This window comes from Monoraphidium neglectum, assembly GCF_000611645.1.
Source record: "Monoraphidium neglectum strain SAG 48.87 unplaced genomic scaffold scaffold01086, whole genome shotgun sequence".
NCBI classification, from domain to species: domain Eukaryota; kingdom Viridiplantae; phylum Chlorophyta; class Chlorophyceae; order Sphaeropleales; family Selenastraceae; genus Monoraphidium; species Monoraphidium neglectum.
In genome coordinates, this window is record NW_014012542.1 from 3,216 (window position 1) to 14,859 (window position 11,644).

The window sequence follows — 11,644 nt, forward strand, 5'->3', positions numbered from 1 at the left end:
GCCCCAGACGTCCCCATGCGGCGAGGGGCGGCCGTCGGGGCCGCGGCGGACGAGCTGCTGCCAGCGTGGGGACAGGCGGCGCCACCACCTGGGGCGGCCGCACAGGCGGGTGGTGGTTGAGGTCGCGAGGAGGACATCAGGGTGTGTACGTGCGAATGTAGGCGGAGATGGAGGTTGTGCGCATCTGATAGCCCCGGGGGGCTGAACGCGGCGCGGCCGGGGACGGGTTTTGCTGTTTTGGCGGCACACGCAGCAGCCTTCTGCCATGTGCATGACGGCCCGCTGGCTGGCCTCACCGGTACGTCTCTGCGGAGGGAATGGGCTGCAGCAGCCCCTGCTTGACGGCCGCGCCCAGCCACGCGTCGCCCAGCGTCACCACGTCCGCGGCCCCTGGCGGTGACGCACAACAGGAGGGGTTGTGAGGAGGGTGACGGCAGCATGCCTTGCCCCAGCCGCTGCCCTGCATACTTGCCGCGGCGCCACGCTGCACCACCCAGCCCTGTATGACTAATGGGGATCACGCCTTCCCCTTTTCGCATTTTGACTCACGCTTCTGAACTCCCCTGCTTCCAACTGCTACGGCACCGACGACACACGCCTGCAGTTCTCATCCCACCTCCATATCAGCAGCCGCGCATCACCCACCTGCGCTCCTCTTGGCCTTTGGGTCCTTCAGCTCGTCAAATATCTCCTGCAGCTGCCCCCTCTGGCCCAGCTCAAAGCTAGCATACCTGAGGTGTTGGATTGCATGCAACAGATCACATGAATGCTGACCACATGCGGGAGGTATGGACGTGCAGTGCGCCGAATCTACTTTGATTATGCGAAGGCGGCTGGGCATATGCGGGCAGGCCAGGGGCGCAACTGGAAAACGCGACCGGCGCCGGGCGCCACAATTTGAGCCGCCCAGCAGAATGGCCGAGGCATGCAACCACGCACGCGAGCCCCAGCGGTTACACAACAACCCCCCCCCCCTGCCTGACGGGCTTGCAAGGCGGAGCGCCCACGCATGACTCAGCTGCCGGCACCCACCGCCCGAGGCCTTGCCGGAAGTCCAAGACCCACTGAGTGGGCACGCTGCCCCTCAGCGCCACGATGCTCAGTGGCATGCCGTGCTCATATGCCTCTACAGAAGTGCCGTCGCGAAGGACGACCTGCGGATGGCGAGTTGGTGCATGCACATGCATGCGTTCGCATGCCCATGCACGTGTCACTGCATGCAGGCTGATGCAAGTGCATGCGGAGTGCATGCATTTGCGCACGCGTGCACTTTGACTTGCTGGCACGTGCGAGCTTGTACCCACAACCGCAGCTCACAGAGTAACAATGGAGCTGGATAACATGGACCCCAGCTGTCAGTTTGCATGCATTCAAAATTTGGGCCTCCAGAACAGGTCAATGTACAATGCAGGGGCAGCATTGCTTCTGGCGTCTGGCTGGCTGGTTCTGCGGCGCCCCCTGAACCCTCAAGCACTCTCACCGTCTGCACAGCGCCCGCGGGGCCGGCGGCCGCGGCGGTCGCTGCGGCAGCCGCGCCAGCACCCAGCACGACACGCCGCGAAGACGCGGTGGGCACGGCTGGTACTTCTTGCAGGGCCACGTCTGCTGGTGCATCCCGGCTGCTGTCCAGTTGCGTCCCTTGCAGATCCACGCTCTCGTGCTGCGGGTTGCTGCTGCTGCGCTGCAGCCACCGCCCCCTGGATCGATGCAGCAGCGATCCAGGACACTCCGTCCGCAGCCGCTGCCGCTGCAGCGGCCGTGCGCCGCAGCGTCCACGACATGGCAGCATGATGCTACTGCCCAGACGCGGCTAAAAAACAAAAGTTCTTATCAATGCATATCACACTGTATGGACTCGAGAGGCGATTGAGGGGCTAGCCTGATCTAGATAGATCAAACCGTATCTGGGGATTAATAGCTATCAAATCGGCAGACATGTAGGGATAGAAATACCATGTCAGCGGAAACCGTTTAAGTACGAACGGTAGCGAGCCGTGCGAAAGAAGCAACCTTGCGTCAGAGCATCCTCATTGACTATACTTTTGATACCTTCCTGTAGGCTCAACGCTGCACGTGCACGTTCGTTCGAGCGGCGATGAGTCTGGGTGACATGGCAACGTTTGACCCATCCCTTGAGAGTGTGCGCAATGGCTGCCATCACGTCAGCGGCTCGCTTGTGTGCCATGCCTTAGGAACGATTGGTTGGAAAAATTACTGGGCAATTTGAGTAATCATAGAAACATACCTCCACTGCCTTCGAGTCGTGGTCAGCCCTGGCCAACTCACAGGGGGCACGGAGCAGCAAGTGTGCGGCAATCACCAGAGTGCTCAAAGCGAGTGGGGTGTCCCTGATAATGATGGGTCTGATTCCTACCTGGACAGCGCCGCTCCCCGCCTGCCTGCAGGCAGGCCAGATGGCAATGCGCCACGCTGCATGGCCACGGCAGGTGTGGCAACACAGCGTACTATGGCACATTCGAAAAGAAATGAGGACTTCAGATTTTGACATGCCAGAACATGATATGTGCTGACCTGCTCTGCAGGCGCTTTAGGCGCGGGAATTGCCAGGTGTCGCGCCAAGCGAATGGATGCCGGGCGATGCAGCTGCTACCCTAACCCAGGCAAAGGCGGCGGGGCCCCTGCAGCAGCTATGGGAAGCGTTCGTGCATGTGCTCCTAGTGTTGAATTGTCAAGGGTGACCCTGCTTTGGATGGTGCCTATCCCGCTGTGCGTCGAGGCCGCGCGAGCGTGGGGCGCCGCTGTGGCACTCCTCACACATGCTGAGCCCACTTGGCTGCCAGGCTGCGAGCACTTGTCGTGCAGTTGCACTGCAGCACACGCTTTAATCTTACTACGGATTATGTATGAAAGAGCATGCCTGGACTTCAGGGAGGTTGCGATTGGACGGCTGAGGCCTCACCTGTCAGCCTGCCTGCTGCCACCGCCACTCTCCTGGAGTCACTTGGCCAGCAAACTCATAAACCGCCATCCTGCCCGGGCGCAAACCCCTGTTACTGTCGCTTAGAAATTTCGACATGTATATTGTCTACAACATGAGTTTTTTGTACAAGTAGCGGCGGAGGCTGCAGAATTGTTTCGGCTTCGGCCCGCTGGGGTCCTCGGAGTGCTTCGAAGGCGAGGGCACCTACGTAACAGACGGAAGGCGAGTGCATGTAGAAAGCTTGTGACGATTCAAAGCGCCCATCGTGCCGCCGGCGCGTGCACATGTGCCCCCACGCCATCGGCGGACGCGCCAAATTGTGCGTTTGATGCTGCAAGTGCACTGCACTGCTGTTGCATGTAGGCTGGAGCGGCCGGATGGTTCAGCATACACCATCAACGCTCCGCCTTACAGGAGTATTGCCACCGCGCCGCAACACCAGCAGCTGCCACAGCAGTGAGCGTGGCGGTTGAGAAAGTGCGTATGCTCTCCCAACTGTCGGCCGCCTGGTTGGCCAACCCGTGGCTGCTATGGGGCGTCGGCCCCATGGTAGCCGTGGCCGCCGGCTTCTTTGTGACCGCCGGCATTCTAGAGGCCCTCATCTCGACTGGGTGGTTTGACTCGGCGCTGATTGTGTACCCAACCCCCGGCGGCAAGCCAAAGAGCAGAGCAGAGGGCGTGGCAGAAGTGCAGGTGCGGCCTCTGATGAGCATGTACGCTTTGGCAGCTGCAGGGGCCCTGCAGAAGTTTGCAAGGCAATTTCAGGCTTGCAATACGTGCTGAAGCAGAGAGTGCGGGCGGCTGTGACCGCCCTGGCCGCCCACGCGCTTGCGCTGCCAAGCGACGATCACACAATTTTGAGAGTTCGCATGGTATTGTTTCACCCCTTTTGGGGAAATCTTTGTCATGGCAGGCCCGCATCCCTTTTGGTAAGCAGCTGTGGCGGTCGACGGTCACCGTGGCCGGGCCGGCCACCATTGCCAACGGGCTGGCCATGGTGCTCGTGATGACATCATCGTACGGCTGGGGCCCGGTCGCGTCTTGGTGGGCGGCGACGCCGCTGCACTTTGCGGCGCAGTTTGCAGTCATGCTGTTCGTCAACGACTTTGGTGAGTGGTGAGACTGAATACACGGCTTTGGCCTCCCTGCATTGGTCCACAGATGGTGGAACCAGGGGGCATCAGCACCAACAGCTGCACCTGCTCGCTGCTCGCCAGCATGCACCCTGCCGCCGCGGCGGAACCAACACTGGCTGTGTGTCTGGCGATGTCGCACTAACCAAAATCCAACAAGAGCCCTCCCTGCCTGCTTGTCGGGCGATCATCAATGCGGCTGGGCACGCACGCACAGGGCTCTACTGGGGCCACCGCATACAGCACGAGTCCGCCTTCCTCTGGCGCTTCCACCGCGCGCACCACCGCATCGCGACGCCCACGCCTGTGTCCGTCATGTGCATTGCCCAGCTGGACGCCACGCTCCAGGGCGGGCTCCCCATGGCGCTCGCGGCCGCGGCGGCGCGGCCGTGCCCGGCGGCGCTGTGCGCGTTCTTCTTCTACAGGGTGGCCGAGAACACGCTCAACCACTCGGGGCTGGACAGCCGCCTGCTGGACGCGCTGTGCCTCAAGGCGCTGCCCTTCCGGGCGCCGGCGGCGTTCCACGACGCCCACCACAGGTCTGGGGCGCCACCCCTGGCTGTCTGCTCATCTTCCAGCGGGGCTTTGTGGGCATGCCCACGCACGCCTGCAAAGCCACTGGCTGCTGGCAGCTGCTGGCAGATCTCTGCTTTGGCGGCGGGATGCTCATCAGCGGTGGCGGGCGGGGCGACCTGCAGCCTCGCAGCCGGGGGGGCTCTAGCACCTCAAGCCGCCCTGGCTTGACACGCGCCCCTGCCAATCAGCCCTGCTGCTATATGGCCGACGTATCATTTGTCTCGTATTGAAACTCCCAACACCCCTCAACCCACTGCGCATGCCGCGTCCCAGGTACTCCAACCACGCGCACAACGCCAAAAACTACGCCGAGTCTTTCTGGATATTTGACTGGGCGTTCGGGACCCTCAGCCCACTGGTGGGCAAGCCCCAGGGTCGGGCCTCGAAGCAGGCGTGAGCTTGCTCTTGCCCCGGCGGCCACGTCACTGCGACACTAGTGGGGCAGTGCTGTCGGAGACGCGGTGCCGTGTGCGGCCGCCCAAAGCGTGAGGCTGCTGGTGCATGTTGTGACGAGAGGGTCTGAGGGTATGTGGGCATGTTGGCTGCAAAGTGATTGACCGGCTCGACTCATGTATTGCATGGGACCTCGCGGCAGACGGGTCCATCTTGAGAGCCATTTTTGCACACAAGTTGTGTGTGTTGGTACGTGGGTCGAACCTGCTGATGTGTATGTTGACGTTTTTGATGTGTGTGTTCTGGACTGCGACGCCAAACGGCAGACACGCACGACGAGCAGCGAAGCCCGCAACACCTGCGGGCCCCTTCATTTGGGTTTGATCCTTCAATGACGTCATCACGACCATGGGAATGAAAAAGCAGCAGACTTGCAGGGCCCACGTGCAACCATGACTTCCGCTACTGCAGGTTGTTCTTGTGGCAGCTAGGCGTCGCAAGTAATCGCGGTTTTATCTTGGAGCAGGGGCATGTGCACCTCACTCATTGTCTTTGTGAATCCTGTAAATGAGCATGGCTCCGGTCTCAGACTACCTGGCTGGATTGGCAGCGTGATAATCCGACATTTTCTTGGGACTAGAAGCCGGCAGCGGCAGCGCGACCAAGTGACTCCAATGTGCAAGCCAGGGCGCAGTGCCAGGCCGGCAGCGAGGCAGCATGCAAGCAAGCGCTGACGCCAATGATAATGCAGCCGCTCGACAATTCCTGACAAACGGTGATTTACAAATAGCTCCTGATCTACAAGGCGGCTACGTAGCCGTGTGCCAGCAGACACATGAGGCATTGGCTGTTGTTGAAGTAGGCTGTGACGAAGCACGACTGTGGTGCTTTGTTGGGATAAGCCTTCTGCTCAATCACACTCTATTTGAAGGACATAAAACCACCAGCAATCGGCTAGCCGATCACACATTATCAGGTTGGGCAATGAGTGCATGTGGGTTGTGACAAACATAACAGATCCAGCTATAGCAGCAGCTGCTAGGCAGGCCAAGCCGAGCCATCACATGCGGACATCCCGACTCAACAAGTTTGTTCATACTGCACGCAGGCAAATTCTCAGCTAGGAGTTCTCGCGCCTTGGAGGGCGCCTGCACGATGTTTTGAGGCCGCCCCAATGACCATATGCTCTTGACGCTCACAGCACCTACCCCCGCCAATCGGGCGCTGCTCACCACGCAGCAATGCTGCGGCTGCCAAAATCTCTCCAGGAGGTCGCCCTGCTCCCAAGTCGTAAAGCCCTCACACTCACAAGCACAAAGCTGCCATGCTTGCAAGCGGCACGCCTTTGATCACTTTAGGTTGCACGGCGGAGCGCCTGGGCGGCGCGGCAGGCTTCCCTATGGCCGCCGCGCCAGTCTTCTCTCTGCGAGGAGTCACAAACAGTCCAGCAGGGCGATGTTGCCGGCGTCAATGGGATTCAGATTGCACGTGATTTGTCTGCAGGTACCGTAGCGTCACATTGCTAAGGGCGGCTGCAGGTTTTCCGCATGCGGCGCATGCAGCAGGTTGCACGATGCAGCGCGGCTGGATGGCATTCGTTGTTTCGTGGGTCCAACACTGGGCAAAATCGAGTGTGCATGCCTGTCATTCCTGCTAGACTGCAAAGCCACGGTACCGGTATGATGCATGGAGGAATTCATTTCTCCTCTCCGAACCTCTGTCCAAACCGCCGCCATCCAATCAACCCACCTGACACTTCTTGCTGCAGTACAGCAACTGCAAATGGACGTGTCGAAGGGTTTTGGGGATTGCTTGAACCGTGTTCATAAGGATTCTCTAGTGCTGGCCAATAGGCGGAGTGCCACATAGCATGAGTTGATGTTTGGTCTTCCTAATCTGGTCATCTCCCCCTGCTCAGGCAACACACACACACGCGCACGCATGCACGCACGCCGCACGCACACACTAATGCGCCGAAGGCCGCGGGTGATTACCAAAACGCGCAACAGCAGTGCTCGCCTGGAAGCAGCCGCTGCAGCGGCGCAGCTGCCCGCCGGGGGCGTCCTCCTTGCTTCGCCCGCACCGCGCGCACGCCGCCGCCGCCGCCACCAGCCTCTCCTGTGGCACCCACCCAGCCAGCGCCGGCCGCGCCGCGGCGGCCGCCGCGCCCTCGGGCGACGCCCTGGCGACGGCCTTGACGATTATGCGAACAGGGTCAGCAAAGTCATCGCCGCCGCTGCCGCCGCTGCTGCCGCCGCCGCCGCTGCCGTTCTGCGCCTCCAACCACCGCGCCAGGCCGGCCGCAAGGTCCTCGGCCGGCGCCTGCAGCAGCTGGCGCAGCAGGCCGGCGCGCAAGTGGGGCGGCAGCTGGGCGCTCAGCAGCCCAGCCAGAAGCAGCACCGCGTCTGTCTCGTCGTCTTCCGTTCCCACATCTGCGTCGCCGCGGCCGCCGCCGCAGATCATTTCAGCCGCCGCCGCCACCGCCCCGTCCGCTTCTCCGAGCACGGCCTCCGCCGCCGGCCCCGCGCCGTTGGCCGCTGTGCCGTCAAACGCGCGGCCCCGGAAGCGCCACGCGCGGCCCTTGCTGTCGCGGCCGGGCGCCGCGTTGTGGCGGGTGACTTTCGCGGTCGGAAGAAACGTCATGATCCCATAGACAGAAAACTCGTCCAAACCCTCGATTTCAAGAGTTACGCAGCCGTGATCCCCCACGGCCAGCATCAAACGCGCGGCGCGCGCCATCCGCTCGCGCGTCTCATGGGCGGACAGCGGCGCGCGGCAGACAGCGGCGCGCAGCAGCCGGACCAGCAGCGCGCGCGTCTCGGCGGGGCCCGCGGGGTCGTTTGCGGCACCCCGCGGCCCTGGTGGTGGCGGCGGCGCGGCGGCGAGCGCGCGGAGGACGGCGCAGGCCTCGCGCACTGCGCCGCCGCTGAAGAGGCTGGCGGCGACAGCTTCGTCGTGTTGCGCGGCGGCCTCGAGGCCTTTCAGGGCGCTTCTCGCGGCCGCCGCGACCTGGGGGCGACGCTCGGCTGCGGCGGGGGCCAGGTGCACGATCAGATCGATCATGTCGCGGGGGTGGAAGTAGGCGGGGCGCACGGCTGGCAGCCGCGCGGCGAGCTCGGCGGCGCGCGGCGCGTCGCCATCCAGCAGCGCCGCCGTCAGCTCGCCGAAAACGGTGTGCATGCCGCTGCGCCTGTCAAAATGGACCGTCGGCCGGGGTTCAAGTTGGCTGCCGCCGCCCAGGGGCCTCCCAAAAGTGGCGCGGATCATACTGCCTGCACAAGGCAAGGCTGCTCAGAGTTGATCAGTGCGTCCTAGTATGCCTGTTGTGCGGATAGTGCCCGTGGCCAAGGTTGGAGCTGTTGAGTGTTTACAGGCGTGAGTGTATACACTGGCTACGATCAAGCAGACGAAGCGTCGAGACTGCCGAAAGACGTCGCCGAGGACGCTCTCTGACCACGCTTGCCCATCAAACAAGCGTGTCCTGCTCAATGATTGCAATTTTTTGGTGTGGTACTACACGCAGGCTCTGCGACATGTGATCACTGTGCCCAATGCTTGTTGTGGTGATCTGCTCTAGTCTTGTTTAGCTGGCACCCACAATATTTGTGGAAAATCCATGATCTGCCAAACCAAGGCTGGGGTTCAGCCTTGGTTGCCTGCACGGCCCTCTTGGCATGCCCTTCAGCGCGATTTGCAGCGGAACGCACCACAACTTCAGCGGGTTGACATTGCCGCTGCGCGCCCGCAACGCGCCGCCGACCTCACCGATGCGCTGCCCTCGGCACACTCGTCTCACGTCAACCCAGCCCATGTGATAGACGATATCATGCACCTGGCGCTAGCCGCGGCCGCGTGCCGCCCTGGGATAGCGACAACAGTGAGGGCGGCCCCCGCGGGACGCTGGAACAATCCTAATCCTCGCGGGCCGCATGTGCGGCCGCGCTCTGCTCTGTGTGTGACCGCAACGTGACGCGGCGCCGAGCTCGTCAGCGACGGCGCAGACCAGCCGGCGCAACCGGCGGCCCCGACGCCGCCGCCGCAGCACCACCCCAGACTGTCGTGGATGTGGCGGCGGGCGCCGGCATGTCGTGCCGCCCCCCCCTCCCGGGGTCCGAGGTGGTCTGCAAGCCGTTACACGCTTTTTTGACCCCCTGTCTGCCGCACCATGCCAGGTGCGGCAGGTGACGGCAGCGCAGGCACGCCCTGCCCCCGCCGCTAGCTGTCGCCCGCCGCCTCTGGCGTTGCTTACGATAAGGCAAGCCCCGACACGGGCCAGAAGGAGCATCTCGCCACCTAAGCCCGCCAGCCACCCGGGCCTGTGCAGCTGTTGTAAGCAGCGATGAGCAACGTGGGTATGGGGCCAGAACGCGAGTCAGAGGCGGTGCTGCTGCTGGCCGGCATGCTCAGTGCTGCCTTGCCGGCCGCATCGCCCACCATCCCGCTGCGTCAGCAGCTCTGGTGGCGCCGGACAACGCGCGGTGGGCGGATGAGCAGCGGGGCGGTCGCGGGGTTGGTGTTGCCGGTCGCGTTCGCGCGGAAGCGACAACGGCACAGCGTTGTCCTGTTCCTGCGCGCGTCATCCTCACGGGGGCGGCCGCTACACCGCCCAGAGGCCGGTAGACTGGCAGCCCAGCCGGTCGAGTGGGCGCCGCGTCAGCGTGCACGCATACAGCTACGGCACGCACGCCCTGTGGCTAGAGTAAGGACGTCTCGCAGCTCCCGCGGGGGATTGGCCCGCCCGCTGCGCTGGCCACTCCAAGTGGCGAGTTGCTTTTCGGTTTGTAAACGCATCGGTTTTGGCTTTGTGGGTTTAGCGGTTTACCATGCACAGAGTTCTGTCCAGACCACAGTTGACACTGCAGCAGGTCAATGGCGCTAGATGCTGCAGCGCTGCCGCCCCTTTCAATCCGCCAGCAGCATCCGTCTGGACTGAACCTCTTCTGCTGCAGCTCTGGCCGACCTTGCATTGCTGCACAACCCTAGCCTCGGGTGATTGAAGGGGCTTCAGGGGTCAGTGCCGGAGGACGCCATCCTTGCATTAGCAGGTGCGGGCGCTCAGGCGCTTGCACGCATGCATCTCCATGTTAATGTCGACCTGCCGGCGCATCACAGCCACACGAACCCGGCGCCCAAGCACCGTGTCCTTGCAAAGCTGTCGTGCACAATGGGGGCCGGTGTGCAGCGGGCGCCGGGCGCGGCCTGTGGCCAGGGAGCCCGATGCATTGCTGCCGAGACTCACGCGCGCGCCGGAAAACCCTCGCCACGTTGTGTCAAGGGCAACACTGATGTTCGAGGCACCCCCAGGTGACGTGACCTGCGGCAGCCTGTGAATCATTGCAACACGGGCAATCGCAATCCAAACCATCTTGGTCGCGGCCAGCGGCCAGTCCCACAGCTTGCACTCGCACGCATGCCGAGAGGCGTGCGCCGTGCTGATGGTTGTCAGAAATCGGACGAGGCCGATTCAGCGGGGCTTCATGAACTTTTGACACCTGCCAGCCCGCGCAGAGGTGGCCCAGATGCAGTATCAGGTGGGTGGCGCCCCTGCGCCCGAGCCCTGCCCGAGGTTGCAATGCGGTCGCCGCCGCGACCGCAGGGTTTTCTTCTTGTGTTCCTGCGCAGGCCGCCCCCGTCGGCACTTATGATAGCAGACTGCTCAAACTTCTTTGTTTCCCCCCTCAAATGCTGCAGGGCTTGCTTGGCCAGTGCTCCTGTGCAAGGGACTATTGAGCGGGACAGCAGGCGGACGGGAACAGTTGACGGCTTGTGTATGGTGCGGTAGTGAAATCAAATTTGCATTTACGCTGATGCACGTAGCGGGCTCCTCAACCCTGCACCCGCCTCAAAACTCCCGAGACGTCTGTCACCAGTGTGCACTCTCAGGTGTGTGCAGGATCGATCTAAGCAGACGACTCGCTATCAGCAAAGGCAGTGTCACCGTAGCACAGGACGCGCTTCGAAAATTACATCCAGCCACCGTTTCTTGGCAGAGCAATCTTGGTGATCTCAAGTGCAGCCCGGAGGCACCAGGACCACGATCCTCCACACCTCTCACTCACAGCTGGATGCAGCAACTTTAATGTCATTGTGGCAGCTGTGTCGCAGGCCGCGGGGGGCTTGAGTGCCGAAGAGGATTCAATCAACATGCTGAAGTGAGTTCGCGCCCTGTGGCTGTATGTGGGCCAATGTGCGTGGAGAGCAGAACTTGGCTTATCGCAAGCCACAGGCCCACCTGGCTGGGGCGGGCTGCTCTAAGCACGCACTGAGGGCGAAGTGTACCCGAACACACCCTCTTTTGGCTTTGCTGGGCTGTCGTGACCAGGTCTCTTAAGGCCAAGGTCTCTGGAAAGAAGAGCGCCAAGGAGGACGTGTCGTCAGCGACTAGCAGCAGCAAGGCGGTCGCCGGCACTGTGTCGGGCGGTGCCACCAGCAGCAGCAGGGGACCCAGCGCACCCGGCGCCCCGCCGCCCCCCGGCGCGCCCGGCGGCCCTGGCGCGCGCGGCGGCCCCGCCGGCGGCGGCCCCAATGCCGCCCCTACCGGCGGCACGATCGCGGGCCCCAGCGGCGCGGGCGCCGGCGCCGCGGCCGGCGCCGGCGGGGG

The 11,644-nt window shown here is 62.9% G+C and overlaps 3 protein-coding genes across 3 annotated transcripts; 1 reads left to right on the forward strand and 2 right to left on the reverse strand.

Annotated features, from left to right (window-relative positions):
• Positions 1-296: 296 nt before the first annotated feature.
• Positions 297-1,109, reverse strand: MNEG_6599 (hypothetical protein; the record flags this gene model as incomplete). Its single annotated transcript, XM_014044924.1, has 3 exons — positions 297-390; positions 646-731; positions 1,033-1,109. Coding segments are annotated over 3 exons (257 nt in total), but the record flags the coding sequence as incomplete, so codon positions are not given.
• Positions 1,110-3,487: 2,378 nt separating this feature from the next.
• MNEG_6600 (hypothetical protein) lies at positions 3,488-5,047 on the forward strand (the record flags this gene model as incomplete). Its single annotated transcript, XM_014044925.1, has 4 exons — positions 3,488-3,634; positions 3,879-4,050; positions 4,292-4,613; positions 4,924-5,047. The coding sequence occupies 4 exons, from the start codon at positions 3,488-3,490 to the stop codon at positions 5,045-5,047; spliced, it is 765 nt and encodes a 254-aa protein (XP_013900379.1).
• Positions 5,048-7,008: 1,961 nt separating this feature from the next.
• On the reverse strand, positions 7,009-8,310 carry MNEG_6601 (hypothetical protein; the record flags this gene model as incomplete). Its single annotated transcript, XM_014044926.1, has 1 exon — positions 7,009-8,310. The coding sequence occupies one exon, from the start codon at positions 8,308-8,310 to the stop codon at positions 7,009-7,011; it is 1,302 nt and encodes a 433-aa protein (XP_013900380.1).
• Between the last annotated feature and the right edge of the window lie 3,334 nt (positions 8,311-11,644).